Here is a 19567-nt window from a genome sequence, read left to right as displayed (position 1 = left end):
TAAGTCAATGCTAAGGAAGTAGTATGGACTTCACCTCCTCCATTTGGTTCAGTCTACATCTGTCTGCAGGTACAAATGAACAGAACTCCTCTCATGGTGGATGTGTATCCATCTGGAAAGTCGTGAATAAAAAAACGGGACAAAATGAGATGAGAGATATGTAGTCGAGTCCAGGTGAGATGTGATGTGATTGGAGGAGACAGTATGTTAGCTGAGTTGGTGATGAGGCATCACAGTCACATGACAGACACCTGAACTCTGGGCCCCCCGGATGTGCGAGAGTGATAAAGAGGTTTCATTTAACAAGATCATTCACCTTTTGTTTAACAAATATCCATCACGTGTTCAACTTACGACTTTTCCTGTTCTTATATTTGTGTGTGTCAGGTATGGCTGGACGCTGCCACTCAGATCTTTTTCTCCTATGGCCTCGGGCTGGGCTCTCTTATCGCCCTGGGCAGCTACAACACCTTTCACAACAATGTCTACAGGTAAGCTGCAGGCCAAGTTCATTTGTTACTGAGTCTGGGGCGTCCAGGTAGTGTAACGGTCTATTCCGTTGCCTACCAACACGGGGATCGCGAGTTCGAATCCCCGTGTTACCTTTGGCTTGGTCGGGCGTCCCTACAGACGAAATTCGCCATGTCTGTGGGTGGGAAGCCGGATGTGGGTATGTGTCCTGGTTGCTGCACTAGCACCTCCTCTGGTCGGTTGGGATGCCTGTTGGGGGGAAGAGGGTGAACTAGGGGGAGTAGCGTAAGCCTCCCACGCACTATGTCCCCCTGGTGAAACTCCTCACTGTCAGGTGAAAAGAAGCGGCTGGTGACTCCACATGTATAGGAGGAGGCATGTGGTAGTCTGCAGCCCTCTCCGGATCAGCAGAGGGGGTGGAGCAGCGACCAGTACAGCTCGGAAGAGTGGGGTAATGGACGGGTACAATTGGGGAGGAAGGGGGGGAGCCAAAAAATGTGTTCCTGAGTCTTGCTGTGATTTTGTGATGTTTTTTCATAGTATGAGCTGAAATATGATATATGATGAATGCAGGCACAACACAAGGCATCACGTGATGCATTAAACATTCCTACTTTAATTTGGAAATGATACTTGTAAAGATCCATTCCAATGAAAATGTTTTCCAGTCTCTTTTTTAACAGGTTTGTGAATGTAAAGTTGAGCAAAACGTTAGAACCCCTGTTGCAGTGAAAATGTGACTAAGGCCCCTTGATGAACTCTCCTCCTGGTTGTCAAGACAACTAATTTTTTTCAGAAAACCAATTAGATTTGGGTAATGAATGACGTCATCTAACACCCTGTTTTGATTAAACAGTAAATGAATTGTCACCACCAGTCAGGCCTATCACAGTTGCCTAGCAACAGCAATGCAAATTAGTGAGCTTCCGAGCATTGTCAGGTGCACTGACATTGACTAGTTTCAGGTTATTTGTTGTGACCTCTGATTCACAATCTGCTGGTCTCTAAGGCGTTCACTCACTCCAGGCTCTGGCTCATGAGTTTCTAGAGTATCTGACTTGTACATAATATAATGATAACAACAACAGCAATTATAATAATAATTATTATTATTATTACAATAATAATAGTAATCCATTAACCAAGCTGCTTATCCCAACCAGGGTTGCAGGGATGCTGGAGCCTATCCCAGCAGTCATTGGGCGGCAGGCAGGGAGACACCCTGGACAGGCCACCAGGCCATCACAGGGCCAGATGGCCCGCCCACCCACACGCACACACACACACACACAGGGACAGTGTAGTACGGTCTAGTCACCTGACCTAGGCAGAGTTGTTCCGATACTGATACCAGTATCCGATACTGCCTAAAACGCTGGATCTGGTATCGGCGAGTATGCGAGTCTATGCACCGATCCGATTATCACGTAACTTATTAGCCCCGAAATGGGATCAACTTTAAAGTAGTTTCGCCTGGTTAAAACGTCCGTTTTCCCGGAATCAATTCTTCTTCGCTGCTCCAAAACAGCAGCCTACACAGCAAGCTGCGCTGTGTTGCCGCTGGCAGGCAGCTACCATTTTAGAGCGGCGAAGAAGAGTTGATTTCGTGTAATTTACTGTAACGCTAGCAAAATGTCAGGGATTTGGCAATATTTTACACTGCAAAGTCCTACCAGTAAAACAGCAACGTGTACAGTATGCAAGGCTTTAGTTTCGAGGAGTGGCACTAGTGTTGCCAGATTCACCACCAGTAAGCTAATAATAATAATAACAACAACAACAACATAGGACAAGTAGGAGTCTTGTTAGATACTCAGGGCATTTTGAGGTCAACAGAGGAGCTTATGTAGGCAACTGTCAGTCAACAGAGACCACGCCCCCTCAACCTCCTGAGAATTGGCTGTGTTCAGAGAGAGGGGGCGCTAAAACAGTTATACCAAATCAAATGATGCTTCTGAAGCTAAAAAAAAAAAGCACTCCTAACATTAATATTATTAATAATATTGTAACGATCACGGATGACTAGACTCGCTGGCCCTTGGCTAACGGGTCAGACCCTTTAGTCGACTGGTTAACTTAGTCGCCTGTGGTGCGGGAGATCCGGATTTGCATCCTGGCTGCGGCGGTTCCCGGGCTGCCCTCCAAATTCGCTACAACAACAACAACAACAATAATAATAATAACAATCCATCCATCCCTCCATTATCTGAGCCACTTATCCTGCTCTCAAGGTCGCGGGGATGCTGGAGCCTATTCCAGCAGTCATTGCGCGGCACACAATATAAACTGTCTGAATGGATTTAAATCATTGGACTGGATCTTTAAGAAAAGTAATTCTTGAAACATTTGAGCTAGGATAGTTCAGTGACGGCGATGTTTAGTGTCAGTTGTTTCTCTTTGAAACTGGTTGTTTTAGGTCGTTATATTATTTAACCTTTCCATTTCCTCTTGAATTATTTGACGTCAACTTGTTTATAATGGAACATGGAAGCAGCTGTAGTTATGAGGGCGCTGCTCGTGCTGTTTTAGCCATTATTTGAAGTTCCCTTTGAAAACAGAAATCAATCCTATTCTACAGTATTCCAGCCTGTTCTGTTCTAGAAACCATGTTGGAAATATTCCTTCAGGGGATTCGTTTGGCCTCCAGGTGGTATTAGACCTCTTACGTTTGAGTCATTGAGTTCGTCTCTCCTGTCAGTCAGTTGTGGTTTCATGCTGTCCTTGAAGAAGGACAGAAGTTTTTCCATCAGACGTGCAGGTCAGCAGCTGTCAGTCATCTAGCTCAATTCCTGATTTGCCTCGTCGCCATTTAACTGACAGTCCAGTCCCACTTTGTGTGAACAGCTCAATATAAACGTACTGGACCATTCAGACAGGCAATACTTAACGCCCCCCCCCCCAAACCATGAAGGACATGTGGGACGGGTTGATAAGGAATTGATACAGGCATAACAATGGTCGCCTCATCCCTTTGTCTCTCCACCTGCAGAGACTCTGTCATTGTCTGCTGCATCAACTCCTTCACCAGCATGTTTGCTGGCTTTGTCATCTTCTCCATTGTGGGATTCATGGCCAACGTGACAAAGAGACCCATCGCTGACGTGGCGGCCTCAGGTAATTACAATCAATGCCCAATTCAATGGGGACAAAAGGGACGTGGCAGGGGTCGCTCTGAACCGCTGACAGAAAATTACGCTGCGACAGGAGCAGCTTTGAATTGGTGTTTTTAGCCTGAAAGGGGAATTGGTTTTCTGTGATCCTGTTTTGCCATGACTAAAAAGACTACTGGTACTATGGCCAAAAATGCATTTTTTCCCTCCGAGGGCGGTAGTTTACTTGCTCTAGCTGAGTTACCAAAGGTGTACTATTCTAGATAGGATAGGAACGCTAAGAATCATTACTTAATATTCAGAAAAAAATACTCAGTATTTTTAAAAACTAATGTAAATGCTATTTAGGAATCAAACTACTAATATTACAAAATAGTTCAAAATCAGGGGTCTGTCATACACTCATAATTTGGAAGAGTGTCTGAATTCTGTTCAGTATTACATTTATTTTGTGCAGCAGCGATCTTGAGTATTTGTATTTAACACAGACGTGGTGGTTTGGACCAGTTGCCCCAAGTTAGCCAAATTACGTTGGGATGATTAGACAAAGAACCATCAGAGGCAAAAAGAGAGCGAGACACAGAGACCTGGCAAGCCAAATGCTAGGGGTGGGACGAGTCACAAACCTGACGGGTTCAATACGTCTGATGAGTCAGGGCTCAGGGTTTGGATTCAGTACCACACAGTGGATGCCTTGGTGCGCAGGAGACAAAACACCGCTGCAGTCGGGCGCCCAACATGTTGGCATCATTACGGCACGTATTCAGACATAATGCACATGCAAAAGTTCTGGCAAAATGTTGTGCCATCTTTTCATGTTGTGTGATACAATTACTTTACTTTAACAACTACTAGAACAACCATGGGCGGTCATTTTGACCGGTTTGGATTTTCAAAGTTTAAAAACTTTATGAGAAAAAAAGATACAGACCTGCCGCTCCCTGAATGCCCCTAAATCTGCATGTATTTGCATTAAAATGAGATTTAGATCAATTGCACAAAAAAATTATGATAAGATCTACCTAAAACAACCATGTGCGGTCAAAATGACTGCGCGTAATTTGCGCATCATGTCACTATTTATGACGTGTGTTGTTCGCTCATTTCCTGCACAACACTCAGTTCTTTTTTTCACGTTTTATGGGCCTTGTTAGTTTGTTAGAGCAGCAACATGTGTTTTCCGCTTTGTTTTTCAGGTATTATGTCCAACATGTCTGGGTACAGACGCCGTTACAGACGCACCATGACTACCACTGAGGTGTTGCAGTATTTACAGGCGTTGGACACCGGCGATTTTAGATTGTTTGAAAAATAGTATTACAGTTGTTAAAATGTTAATTTTGGTGTCAGTTACTTTCATAACAGACATACTAACACATGTAATGCATTAATATCTCAACTGAGTATTTACCTTGACAGAATATAGAGTTTAAAAACCGGCGGTCATTTTGACCGCCCATGGTCGTTTTAGGTAGGAGTGAAATCCCGGTCGTTCTCGCGCAATGGGGAGCGTCTCGAACCGTGAAGACCGTATCAAACGACTCAGAATTCGATCCAGTATCGTCCCACCCCTAATAAACACTAACTATAAGATGACTGGTTGGGTTAAAATGTTTTATGTGTTAATATTGTTGAATGCTGTCTTTAAATAAACGGTCTGTTCAGCCCTCACCGGCCATATGTACGCCAGAGGACCATGATTGTGGCCGAGCCTAGCTACAACAGTTTAGTGTAAAATAATCATGCAATGTTGGTACTTTGACCATTTAAGTATGTAATTTTCACCTGTTTTTTATACAAAATATTTGATCTTGCATGAGTGACTTGGCTGTCTACCTTTTTCCAGGACCGGGTTTGGCATTCTTAGCGTATCCAGAGGCGGTCACCCAGCTGCCCATCTCTCCGCTGTGGGCCATCCTCTTCTTCTCCATGCTGCTGATGTTGGGGATCGACAGTCAGGTGAAGAGACATTACAGAAACATTACTCTTACATTTTGATATCTTACATTCTACTACTACTACTACCACTACTTTTGGCTGCTCCCGTTAGGGGGCGCCACAGCGGATCTTCCGTTTCCATCTCTTCCTGTCCTCTGCATCTTCCCCTGTCACACCAGCCACCTGCATGTCCTCCCTCACCACATCCATAAACCTCCTCTTTGGCCTTCCTCTTCTCCTCTTCCCTGGCAACTCCATATTCAGCATCCTTCTCCCAGTATACCCAGCATCTCTCCTCCACACATGTCCACACCATCTCAATCTTGTCTCTCTTGCTTTGTCTCCAAACCGTCCAACCTGAGCTGTCCCTCTAATATACTCGTTCCTAATCCTGTCCTTCTTCATCACTCCCAATGAAAATCTTATCATGTTCAACTCTGCCACCTCCAGCTCCTCCTCCTGTCTTTTCATCAGTGCCACTGTCTGAACGGACCCGTTCGTTGAAACGTACTTTTATGAATCTCGTTCCGTCAGCTATTTCTGTACCATTTCTTTATTTTACAATTTTACAATACAAGAAACAAACAAGACCCCCCCCCATTCCAAATACCTCTGTCACACAGGCTCTGTTGGTAGGGTCATAAAACATAGTACACATCAAATTAGCTTTTACTTTTCATATTCTTACATTTTGTTTTGTCGCAGTCAGAAACAAATCATGTTGAATTCCTGGTATTTTAAATGTAAAACCGATTCAGATTCTATATTTAGGACCCATTTGATCAAGTTGATGGTAAAAACTGTACACCATAGCTTCCCGCTATATCAACGTTTTTGTTTGAATGTGCTGCACTGATGGAGAAAAGTCAGTGGTTCTTATTTTGGTTGTGAGAATGTCCAACAAGACAGAGAAATAAAAATGTAAAGACGAGTTGTTTCTTTCAGGGAGAGTTAGATCAAGTCATGTTTAAGCCAGGCAGTGTTGGGGCTCATGTGGATGGTCCGGTCTGCAGGGCAGTCTTCATGACTGGGATCATGTTAGTGTTCTCCACATGTGCTCTTGTAAGATACTGTAAGTTCAGCATAGCTTGAGGGTTCATCTTTTGATTCTGACATTACAGAATTAACGTTTCCCACGTGTCTCTAGTTCTGCACCGTGGAGGGCTTCATCACTGCGCTGGTTGACGAGTTCCCTCGTGCTCTCCGGAACCGACGAGAGCTTTTCATCGCCGTTGTCTGTCTGATCTCCTACATCATTGGCCTGTCCAACATCACACAGGTAAATAAACTGCCCGACTCCAGACAGGCCGAAATAATTACCTTTATAACCCCACACTGCGAAGGAATTCATCCCAGTCCTGCCAGGGAGAGATGTTCGCAGAGGAACATGTGACATGACGGACGGTCAGACGCCACCGTCCAGCATTACACCGCCCGGTACAAGTGACCCGGTTCCGTTTCAAACCAGTCCCTCCAGGATTTCGGGGGCTTTGTTTTTTGTTTTGTTTTTTTTTTTTGGGGGGGGGGTTGTTGTGGCTTAAAATGCCTGATTACACCGCAGCTTTTCTGAAAAAAAAATTGCAATGCACGTTGCGATGTTTTTAGCTGTTTTGTTTGTTTGTTTGTTTGTTTGTTTGCCATGAAATTGCAGGAGCAAGTGGAAATTGCAAAAATAGCTGCGATTTTTTTCTCCTAAAGTTCATTAAAAATCAAAGGCAACTTGTTCCAGTGAGAGTAAAACCGCACTGTTCCGAGTGTTATAAGTAACCTTACAACAACAAAAAAAGGCTCAGGGTTACAAAAATTCTAACAAAATGTGCTTTATTTGTAAATGAAGAAGTGCACCTAGGGGTATTCCACAAAGCAGCAAACAGGCTTAAAAGTTAAAGTGCACAGAACCTCACCACTAACCATGCATACTGAATCTAACCCACCTTGATTCTTTCCGCGCTTGCAGCAGATCTGGACGCAGCAGATCTGGACGCAGCAGATCTGGACGCAGCAGATCTGGACGCAGCAGATCTGGACGCAGCAGATCTGGACGCAGTAGATCTGGATGCAGCAGATCTGGATGCAGCAGATCTGGACGCAGTAGATCTGGACGCAGCAGATCTGGATGCAGCAGATCTGGACGCAGTAGATCTGGATGCAGCAGATCTGGACGCAGTAGATCTGTACGCAGCAGATCTGGACGCAGCAGATCTGGACGCAGCAGATCTGGATGCAGCAGATCTTGACACAGCAGATCTGGACGCAGCAGATCTGGACGCAGAAGATCTGGACGCAGTAGATCTGGATGCAGTAGATCTGGATGCAGCAGATCTGGATGCAGCAGATCTGGACGCAGCAGCCTGTCACGGTGATTTGTCTTGTGTTGTCCACGCCTTTCAGCCATGCGCCGGGTGTGTTTTGCGGTGGAAAAGTGTTTGTCAATCGATGATTTTCGTTTGTGTTCCACCACAACGTTGCACGTGGTGCTAAACAGTTTACCCCCGCTCTCGTGCAGAGCATCAGGGAATTGCCTCGCGATATGTGCTTTGGCTTATTGTCATGCTGGAAGACCCAGCAGCGACCTAAAGCTACACTGGCAGCAGATTTCTTTACATTATCCTTCAAAATGTCAACATAATCTTGTTTCTTCATGATCCCATGCACCCGAACAAGATTCCCTGTGCCTGAAGCAGCAAAACAGCCCCACAGCATTATAACCCCACCACCATGTTTAACTCTGGCAACTGTGTTTCTAGGGTTGAAGCTCAAGTTTAGTCTCATCAGACCAAAGGACAGACTTCCAGAACGCATGCCCATGTTTCAAATGTTCACGGGCAAACTTCAGTCTGGCTCTGATGTGCCACTGTGTGAGCAATGGAGTTTTTCTTGGACGATGACCTTGAAGCCCACCACGATGAAGACCCCTCACAACAGTCTTCCTTGAAACCTCAAGTCCAGAAGAGGCCAGTTCAGCAACAATCATCTTGGCAGGGATCCAGAGATTGTTGTTGACGTCTCTGACTATTTTCCTCTCCAAAGTGCCCCAGTGAGAGGTCGTTGGTGTCCTGGATGTTTTTCCATTCCACTGGTTTTACGTTGAATATCTAATCCTCTACATAAATGTAATGATGATGATGATGATGATGGTGATGATTATTGTTATTATGACCTCCACTCGCTTTCCCATTCTCTCTTCTCTGACTGGCTGCCATCTCTTCTCTAGAAACGTAGGTCAGCCAGCTCAGTGTCTTCTTTTAAATCCCATTTGAGGTGTGATTTAAAAAAAAAGTTTTTAAATGTGTTAATTTTAGTGTGACTCTGTTCCTTATTTTTACTGCATTGCTTTTGAAGCAATTTTTTTTGGGAAATTTTGAGCCCTATGATGGCCTGTCCAGGGTGTCTCCCTGCCTGCCGCCCAATGACTGCTGGGAGAGGCTCCAGCATCCCCGCCACCCTGAGAGCAGGATAAGCGGTTTGGATGATGGATGGATGGATAATGGATGCTTTTGAGCACGTTTTTTATTTCTTCTGTCCATTGCTGCTTTCACACTTTGTTTATTTCAGCTTTTATCGGCGCTGGTGTTTTATTGGCTGATTTGTATTAACACGTCTTTTAATTTTCTTCATTTTACTGTAAAGCACCTTGTACTCTTGTTAAGAAAGGCACTATGGAAACAAGGTTTATTCTTCTTCTTTTCTGTCCTTTTTATTCTTTTCTCTCTCCTCTCCTCTCTTCTCCATCCCTCTTTCCACAGGGTGGTCTGTATGTGTTTAAGCTGTTTGACTACTACTCTGCCAGTGGAATGTGTCTTCTCTTCCTGGTTTTTTTTGAGTGCATCTCCATTTCCTGGTTCTACGGTGAGCCCTGCCCACCTCCCAAAACCCCAACCCATAATTTTTTACATTTTGAATCTGACGTGGTAGTTTGATTCTCCGGGGTCCTTCTGAGTGATCTGAACACACCGAGGCTTTAGCTTTACTTTAGGTTTTCTCTGAAATCACCACACATGTTAACCAGCACCAGATCGCACACATGCTAATCGACACACATGAGAAGGACCTTGTTTTTTAGTTGTCTGTCTAAAGAATTGGTCATCACTGATTTGTTATTGTTTGTCCTTTTAAGGCGTGAACAAGTTCTACGACAACATCGCTGAGATGATCGGCTATAAACCCTGTTTGTGGTGGAAGGCTTGTTGGGTTGTCTTCACTCCTCTCATAGTGGCTGTAAGTATCTTCTTCCGTCTTTGAATTTCTTCTCTAACAGGCTGGATTCTGTCAATCACCTTATCTTGTGAGCTGGACTACATTTAGAAAACATCCCAAAGATCTTTTGAAGGACTCGCTGCTGAGAGTGGTTTCAAAAAGGTGGGCCTTTCCAAAAGGTGTCGTTCCAGTCACACCTCTGGAGGCGAATCCAATTAGGCTAAGTAGTTATAGCTGTGCCACAAATCTTTAAACAACAATGGCAGAAGATGGGGTGTCCGGGTGGCATGGCGGTCTATTCCGTAGCCTACCAACACAGGGATTGCCAGTTGGAATCCCTGTGTTACCTCTGGCTTGGTCAGGTGTCCCTACAGTCAGTTTTAATAAGGAACTTTTAGCTAGGAACTTTTAGTGCCATCTAAGAGTACTCTTAGTACTATGATGAAATACATGAAAATGGCCCCTGAATGTCTATTTTAACCCATCATAGGGTCAAAATCTTACATTCTGGGGCGTCCGGATAGTGTAGCAGTCTATTCCGTTGCTTGGTCGGGCGTCCCTACAGACACAATTGGCCGTGTATCAGAGGAGACATGTGGTAGTCTGCAGCCCTCCCCGGATCAGCAGAGGGGGTGGAGCAGCGACTGGGACGGCTCAGAAGAGTGGAGTAATTGGCCAGGTACAATTGGGAATAAAAAAAAGGGGGAACCCCCCCCCAAAAAAACAGTGGCCAACGATACAAAGCCATAAAACTTACAACACAGAGTAATTCTTATGAGCAAAGCCAACACTCGCTTGCACGTCACACACTGCATCTTTGTCACTTTTCTATGAGATGACTTTCTTTACATAATTAACTCTACTATTCACCAAAGCTGCCATTGTTGGAAGCGCTGCCATGTTACATCTCATTGTATCGGCCCCTTGGATCAATCTCTAAAGCTGTGAACATGACTTCCAAGCTTGGCCAGCCTTTGTGTAATCGCTTTCAATGAGAGGATGGTGAGACCCAGTCTTACAGAGGATCAATACAATCGACCCTCCAGGCTGGTCCGGTTCACAAAGCCCTCTATCAGTCACCTTATGACAAGAAAAAAAATCCTTCTGCTCAAAGAACACATTGAGGTCTTTAAGATTTCAGATGGGTTTATTCAGCAGGGACTGAGAGCTCGAATCTGTAGCTCCTTTGCTGCTCCACTGCCCACCACTGATATTTACTATAAACCCATGGTTCTCAAACTATGGTACCTCCAGTGGTATGCGTAGTGGTATGCGTGCTTCCTCTAGTGGTATCAGGAATCAGGGAAAATCAGGAACAATTTATTGTCATTTCCTTCATGTACTTGTGTACACAAAAGAAACGACATTCCGTTTCCCCCAGCCCAACAGCAGTGCGACACAAAAGACAAAAACACATGCCCCAAATTTCCCAAAAACGACACTACTAAAAAGCATACAAAAACAGAGAGAACAAACCAAAAAACAAAAAACAAAAAAAACAACAACAACACACAAACAGTTAACAACACAATCCACTCAGTGCAACACAGTCCAAAAATTCCACTGTCCAGAGAACGAATGCCAGCCTGGGTGACTGTTCTGACAGCCGCACTGCGGCACATTGGTGCAGTGGTTAGTGCCGTCGCCTCACGGCAGGGAGGTCCTGGGTTCGAGCCCCTTGGGGGTCGTCCCAGGTCGTCCTCTGTGTGGAGTTTGCATGTTCTCCCCGTGTCTACGTGGGTTTCCTCCGGGTGCTCCGGTTTCCTCCCACAGTCCAAACACATGTAGGTCAGGGGAATCAGCTGTACTTAATTGTCGCTAGGTGTGAGTGTGTGTGTGTGTTTGGGCCCTGTGATGGCCTGGCGGCCTGTCCAGGGTGTCTCCCCACCTGCCGCCCAATGACTGCTGGGATAGGCTCCAGCATCCCCGCGACCCTGTGTAAGGACAAGCCGTTTGGATAATGAATAAATGAATGAATATGTGGCTCAGTCAACGGGAACACTTGTTGGGCATTTTCTCTCGTGTAATCGAACTGAATTTGGGAGTACAGGGACTCTCCATCAGTATTTTTGATGTGCAGCACAAAATCCACGCAATGCTGATGGAGTTGTTTGAAATCCAAGTCAAGGCAGGTGATGTTTCAGGTTTCCCCGCATTGGAGAGTTTTCTGTCTGACAGCGACCTGACCCTTGATGATGGAGTCAGGGACAACAACAGGGCACACCTCGTCTTGCTCAGACAACAGTTATAGAGAATATTTCCCAGTGACAGCCGAAGCAAACAACTGGATGAGAAACCCGTCCGTCATCGAAACCTCTGAAACGCTCAAGGACTTTGCTGTTTGTGAGCAGGAGAGTTTAACAGAATTATCTTGTGACGAAACATTGAAGTCTGCTTTCAGAAGTCAGTCGCTGCTGGACTTTGGGATACAGCAACACAACTGATACCCCATGCTTTCGGACAAGTCCGTGCGCTTTCTCCATCCTTTTGCAACCACGTCTGTGCGAAAAGGCTTCTCTTCACTTGCTGCCATAAAAACAAAACACAGAAGCAGGATGGATGCCGGGCAAAACCTGAGACTGAAGCTGACCTTGACTGATCAAGACATTGCTGGACTGTGTTCACAGAGGCAGGCACGCCCTTCTCATTAGGCTTATGTAAGGTGTCAGTAGTCACCAACATGCTGTCGCCCGAGTAAGAGAATAAACAGCAGTTATTGAGCTCACGAAGCCAAATCTCACAAAGGCAGAAGCCAGAAGTGACCGATCCATCCAGGAGGTTCTTACACCCCTCGGCCAGAGCCATACACTACACTGTATTTACCACTGTAAACAGGTGTTAACCACTGTAGGCCACTGTAAACTGGTAAAATAATGCGTACTTCTAGCTACAATAGTATTACATTAACCACCCGGCCTTGGAGAAAAACTATAAAGCATAGCTCTCAGTGTTTATGGTGTTCAAAATGCCGCTTTTCTTCCTCAGTTTCTTTTCCACCTCCCATTCACATACTACACACACACACACACACACACACACACACACACACACACACACACACACACACACACCATTATCCATGGTTACTTGGGGTCGAGTATGACTATTCTCCTTCTAGGGCCTTGTGGGTCATCAGGTGGGCATAGACAAGGCTGGATTAGTACCCCCAGGGGACCCTGGGCAATGAAGCTCATATCCTGCCTCCCCAGCCATTAAACCCCACCTTAATTATTTGGAGCTTCCAGTCAAGCTGGCATGTCAAATCCACCAGACCATAATCACCCACCTATTGGCCAAAGGCTGAATAAGCAGTCCAGCTGAGCAGGTATGCCTATACACTTCACTAGACCAAGTACTGCCACTTCACTCACACATCACAAGACAAGGACACAATGGATTCAATTACCCCAAGGCAGCATATGACTCTAGACTATGGCAATATTTGTGTTCATAGAAAACCACCCAAGCAGACAGCACACCAGTTATTACTGACACACTGTAATGTGACTGACTAGGACTGGGCTTACAATAACACCATCCTAAGGTAATCACACAGCACAGCTGAACGCAGGTTTCAAAATAAGGCTCACTAAGTGAGCTAGGCAACTTCACACACAACTGCAAAAACCAGCATATAATGAACTTGACAAACTGACTCCAACACAACATAGCAGCATCACACGACCACAGTGATGCAATACACGTTATGCAAACAGCATGTCAAATAAACCCATCCACAAAATATACAGCAACACACAACCACAACAGATAATACTGCTCAATGCACAGACAACATAATCATATGGTTCTTACCTTTAGCAATTCTTCTGTCTTAACGTTTCCTTTGCAAACTCTGTGATCAAGTCCTCAAAATTCAGCTCCCTCACAAGCGCAGACTTGACGGCCATCGCTGAAAGCCTTTTCTGACCCATGGTTGTTCCGAGATCAGTTCTTATCCGTTTCAGTGTGAAAATGTCCCCTTTCCCTCGCAGGTGGATGCAGGCAGTGTGAGGGAAAAGCCTGAGCGTAACAAAAACGTTGGGGAAGGTTGTCTGGAGTCCATTCCTCAGCACAACTTGCAATAGGTTTGCAGGAGTCTTATCTCGCTCGGGGCTGACAAAAGACCTAAACTCTCCACTGTCTGGTCATCCCCGTCTTTGTCCGTTTCTTCTCCCGTTCTTTCGTCGTTTCCCCTACCTTGTTGTACCCCTAGCAGAGGCTGTGTGTCGCTGCTGGAGCTGAAGACTTCCGGGCTAACGTTTTCGTTGCTAGCTAGCAGAGGCTGTGCGTCGCTGCTGGAGCTAAAGACTTCCGGGCTAACGTTTTCGTTGCTAGCTAGCTGAGGCTGTGCGTCGCTGCTGGAGCTAAAGACTTCCGGGCTAACGTTTTCGTTGCTAGCTAGCTGAGGCTGTGCGTCGCTGCTGGAGCTAAAGACTTCCGGGCTAACGTTTTCGTTGCTAGCTAGCTGAGGTTGTGCGTCGCTGCTGGAGCTAAAGACTTCCGGGCTAACGTTTTCGTTGCTAGCTAGCTGAGGCTGTGCGTCGCTGCTGGAACTAAAGACTTCGGGGGTAACGTTTTCGTTGCTAGCTAGCTGAGGCTGTGTCGCTGCTGGAGCTAAAGACTTTCGGGCTAACGTTTTCGTTGCTAGCTAGCAGAGGCTGTGTGTCGCTGCTGGAGCTAAAGACTTCCGGGCTAACGTTTTCGTTGCTAGCTAGCTGAGGTTGTGTGTCGCTGCTGGAGCTAAAGACTTCCGGGCTAACGTTTTCGTTGCTAGCTAGCTGAGGCTGTGTGTCGCTGCTGGAGCTAAAGACTTCCGGGCTAACGTTTTCGTTGCAAGCTAGCTGAGCCTGTGTGTCGCTGCTGGAGCTAAAGACTTCCGGGCTAACGTTTTCGTTGCTAGCTAGCCGAGGCTGTGTCGCTGCTGGAGCTAAAGACTTCCGGGCTAACGTTTTCGTTGCTAGCTAGCCGAGGCTGTGCGTCGCTGCTGGAGCTAAAGACTTCCGGGCTAACGTTTTCGATGCTAGCTAGCCGAGGCTGTGCGTCGCTGCTGGAGCTAAAGACTTCCGGGCAAACGTTTTCGTTGCTAGCTAGCCGAGGTTGTGCGTCGCTGCTGTAGCTAAAGACTTCCGGGCTAACGTTTTCGTTGCTAGCTAGCCGAGGCTGTGCGTCGCTGCTGGAGCTAAAGACTTCCGGGCTAACGTTTTCGTTGCTAGCTAGCTGAGGCTGCGCATTGCTGCAATCGATGGTAGACGGTTCCAAGCTATCGTTACTACTAGCTAGCTCGACATCCTCCATCGGAATGCCCTCTTCTTCACTTTGTTTAGCTTTTGGGGGGGGGGAGCCCCTAGTTATTAGCGGGACATTTTTATTTTGGCCGCTTCTTTCACTTCCTTTTCCTTTCCTGTCTTTCTTTTGGCAGCCCCGCTGGGCTTTTGGTTATCGCCGTCCATTTTCTGCTGCTTGGCAGTTGTTCCCGCCCACTTCTCACTGATACAACCTAACTGGTAGTGGGTCAGGTAAACATTAATTCCACCGTTTTTAACTTGGACTTGGCTTAAGAAAAACTGATCTTGAATCTGTGCAGTGTAAGCCACCTGCTCTCTATGCCCACCCACCTTGAGCGTTAGCCAGTCTATACAGTGTACTGCCGCTTGCTGACCTGGCACCACCTGCCCAGCCATCTCACCAATACAATAATCACTCATGAGAGTTCATTTTCTTGGAAACAGCTTTTATTTCATTCTGATTGGTTAATTATCAAGAGAATGGGTCAAGCTTTCTGTCATATATCTGTGGAGCCCGACATGAAAAAAACGCATACCCCCCCCCCCTCCTATTGAGGAGGACCTTTTTATGCTTTGGGGCCAATGGTAGATGCGGTGTAGGGCGTAGAGGCGGATCCTGGAGCCGCATATTTGGGGCAATGTGGGCCAGGGTGTGAAGAAGTGGTTGAGGACGTGATTTGGACCCCTCTGGTAAGTCGCTCCTTTCTGAGTCTGCACTTGTTTTCAGCAGCACAGCGAAGCGCCCAGCACCCTGATGGAGAGCCGGCCTCCAGGCCTCCCTGCTTTTCGCTGCTTGTTTCCAGGTGTTAAGGTCGATGCCAAACAATAACCTGTAGTTTGAAGCAGCGCTTTAGTCATCCTGATTTTATCATGATCATATTTGTGCCATGTTAATCGTGTGCTTGAAATCGATTTTTTTGAAGTCGCCTGCAGCACAAACTTTTCTTTTTCCCACAGAACTGTCTGGAACCAGAAAACTCCCAACTCCTTTTTATCAATGGTGAAATGATCAGTAAATGAATAAGTGATCAATCATGCTCTCTCTCTCTCTCTGGTGTGTGTGTGTAGGGTGTGTTCCTGTTCAGCGCAGTACAAATGGTGCCTCTCACCATGGGCGACTATGTGTTTCCAGCCTGGGGCCAGGGTGTCGGCTGGTTCATGGCCCTCTCCTCCATGGTCCTTATTCCCGGCTACATGGGCTACATGTTCCTCACACTCAAGGGCACGTACAAAGAGGTAAAACCAACGACCCGTCTGTCACCTGTACCTAACGTTTTCACCGTTTAAATTAAAACCGTCCTGTCCCGTCCTGATAACATCACAGCACTTCATTCTGTTTTCTCTGTATCTATCTATCTATCTATCTATCTATCTATCTATCTATCTATCTATCTGTCTCTTTCTTGTGTGTATTTATTGGCATTGTCATGAATAATCTGTCACTGAACAGAATTCACACTTTGCCCTGGCTATTAAGATGCTCATTGTAATACAGTGCACTTTTATTCGATGCAAAATCCAAAACGGGGCATCCAGGTAGTGTAGTGGTCTATTCTATTGGCTACCAACACGGGGATCGCCAGTTCGAATCCCCGTGTTACCTCCGGCTTGGTCGGGCGTCCGTACAGACACAATTGGCCGTGTCTGCGGGTGGGAAGCCGGATGTGGGTATGTGCCTTGGTCGCTGCACTAGCGCCTCCTCTGGTCGGTCAGGGCGCCTGTTCAGGGGGGGGGGAACTGAGGGGGAACAGTGTGATCCTCCCACGTGCTATGTCCCCCTGGGGAAACTCCTCACTGTCAGGTGAAAAGAAGCGGCTGGCGATGCCCCATGTATGGGAGGAGGCATGTGGTAGTCTGCAGCCCTCCCCGGACTGGCGGAGGGGGTGGAGCAGAGACCGGGAAGGCTCGGAAGAGTGGGGTAATTGGACAGGTACAACTGGGGAGAAAAGGGGGGGAAAGCCAAAGGAAAAAAATCCAAAAGGCAGTACTGTTTATAGATCAGGTGCTTTTGTTATTTGTCAGACTCATTAGTGAACGTCGTAGCGAGGGGAGGATGTGGCATGGAGCATAAAGGCGATAAAAGGAGTAGAATGAAGAAACACGCCAGCTGCCTCTCCTGGTAACACACTGAGTAAACACAAACGACAGCCTCAATAAATTACACTGATTAGTATTCAGATGGATGAATGGCACGAGGTATTTATTGATCCAGTGCTCTTAATCAATAGCTGCCGTCAGTAGTGAGCCGCTGTCTTCTATGATGGAATGAATAACAGCCTCACACCTGTACGCTACTTGGCACCACATATGTTGGCTGATGATTGGCGGGCTGGTCCTCGGGGCTGTAATTGCTGAGGCGATGAGCAGATGACAGACGCTTCAGCAGCAGCCGATGGCTGATTGTCTTAATTGTAGCAATCAGCCAACTGATTGGAGCTCAGCACCGAGGCAGACACACGCCACATGCACTCCTGCGGAGCCCAGCGGTTCAAACTTACTGCAGCTGGGTTTCAGAACACAAGACACACTTTTTTCAAGTTCGGGTCCCGTTTTCTACATTTTAGCTAGGGATATACCGACACTGCTGACACCGACTCTTAGTGCGCATCTTCAAGTATCGGCCAATACCGAGCTGATCCCTTGCTTTTACTGAACAATGCAGATTCAGTCCATTAGTTTGAGGTCAATGGGTAAAATAACTGAGTTAGAATCAGTTTTTTTCCCCCCACCATCAAAGAAATACAGACTTCCATGTGCCAACAATGCAGCAAATAAAATCATGTTGCCTTTATTTAAGACATGTTACTCACGGCTTTTGGTATTTCATTTTATTCTTGGATAAGTATGTAGGAGTGGTGCAGGATATGTATGAGGGCAGTGTGACAGTGGTGAGGTGTGTGGTTGGAATGACAGATGGGTTCAAGGTGGAGGTGGGATTACATGAAGGATCGGCTCTGAGCCCTTTCCTGTTTGCAGTGGTGATGGACAGGTTGACGGACGAGATCAGGCAGGAGTCTCCGTGGACTATGATGTTTGTAGATGACACTGTGATCTGTAGTGAGAGTAGGGTGCAGGTTGAGGAGAGCCTGGAGAGGTGGAGGTATGCACTGGAGAGAAGAGGAATGAAAGTCAGTAGGAGCAAGACGGAGTACATATGTGTGAATGAGAGGGAGGACAGTGGAATGGTGAGGAGTAGAGGTGACGGAGGTGGATGAGTTTAAATACTTGGGGTCAACTGTCCAAAGTAACGGGAAGTGCAGAAGAGAGGTGAAGAAGAGAGTGCAGGCAGGGTGGAGTGGGTGGGGAAGAGTGTCAGGAGTGATGTGTGACAGAAGGGTACCAGCAAGAGTTAAAGGGAAGGTTTACCAGATGGTGGTGAGACCAGCTATGTTGTATGGTTTGGAGACAGTGGCACTGATGAAAAGACAGGAGGTGGAGCTGGAGGTGGCAGAGATGAAGATGATAAGATTTTCATTGGGAGTGATGAAGAAGGACAGGATTACTAACGAGTATATTAGAGGGACAGCTCAGGTTGGACGGTTTGGAGACAAAGCAAGAGAGACAAGATTGAGATGGTGTGGACATGTGTGGAGGAGAGATGCTGGGTATATTGGGAGAAGGATGCTGAATATGGAGCTGCCAGGGAAGAGGAGAAGAGGAAGGCCAAAGAGGAGGGTTATGGATGTGGTGAGGGAGGACATGCAGGTGGCTGGTGTGACAGAGGAAGATGCAGAAGACAGGAAGAGATGAAAACGGATGATCCGCTGTGGCGCCCCCTAACGGGAGCAGCTGAAAGTAGTAGTAGTAGTAGTAGTAGTAGTAGATTTTATTCTCAGGTAAAATCTCTGATACCGATACTCCATTTTAGCCGGGTATCAACCCGATAAGGTTGGATTTGGCTGTTTGGTGATGCTTGTGACAGTTTGTGACGGTCTGTGTCATGTCCCTCGACAGCGTTTGAGGACAATGCTCAAGCCAGTGGGGGTGGTGAAGGCCCAGGAGAACGGCCCTGACCAGCAGATGGAGAACCAGAACCAGAATCCAGTCAACGAGGAGGCGTACATCTAGAAACTTCTGTCCATCCGTTGTTCTCTCTGTGTGTCTGTGTGTCTGTGTGTCTGTCTGTCTGATGGGCCAGATTGGCGCCGTACGCACGGAAAAACACGTAATCAAGGTTGGGAACGACCACCAGACTTCAACGTCTGCTTTTATTCACCTACCTCCTGGGGACACACGAGAACAACCTGATTACGCCGTCACTTTTAGAGGTTTTTCTCTTGTTCATTTGTATAATACAGAGTTTAAAAAAATTACGAGGAAAGACAAACTATCTGGCGATGTTGTTGTGGTAGTTTGTATTTCATTATGCAAAAAAATGTTAGTCTTTCTAGAAAAGGAAATGTGACCTAGAAGATTACTGTATTTTGGATTTTTAATTTAAATTTGGAGGCCCGGTGTGATTCAACCGTATTGTGCTAATTTAAAGATATTTACAAGTAAATAATCTATTAAAATATTACTCTTCAAAGAAAAATATAGATAAAATTCAGTTTGCTTGTACGTTGA

General features: G+C 46.2%; 1 protein-coding gene across 1 annotated transcript in view; it reads left to right on the top strand.

The window, feature by feature from the left end:
- Window positions 1-19069, top strand: part of slc6a1b (solute carrier family 6 member 1b) — a 30372-nt gene extending 11303 nt beyond the window's left edge. Inside the window, exons 7-14 of the mRNA XM_056273905.1 lie at window positions 388-491; window positions 3461-3585; window positions 5428-5540; window positions 6667-6798; window positions 9266-9368; window positions 9637-9737; window positions 16070-16237; window positions 18956-19069. Of these exons, the coding sequence (XP_056129880.1) occupies window positions 388-491; window positions 3461-3585; window positions 5428-5540; window positions 6667-6798; window positions 9266-9368; window positions 9637-9737; window positions 16070-16237; window positions 18956-19069 (960 nt within the window). The remainder of the gene's footprint in view (window positions 1-387; window positions 492-3460; window positions 3586-5427; window positions 5541-6666; window positions 6799-9265; window positions 9369-9636; window positions 9738-16069; window positions 16238-18955) is intronic.
- The last annotated feature ends 498 nt before the right edge of the window (window positions 19070-19567 follow it).

Source organism: Lampris incognitus, chromosome 2 (assembly GCF_029633865.1).
Source record: "Lampris incognitus isolate fLamInc1 chromosome 2, fLamInc1.hap2, whole genome shotgun sequence".
Taxonomy (NCBI): Eukaryota; Metazoa; Chordata; class Actinopteri; order Lampriformes; family Lampridae; genus Lampris; species Lampris incognitus.
This window is presented reverse-complemented; position numbering and strand designations above follow the sequence as displayed.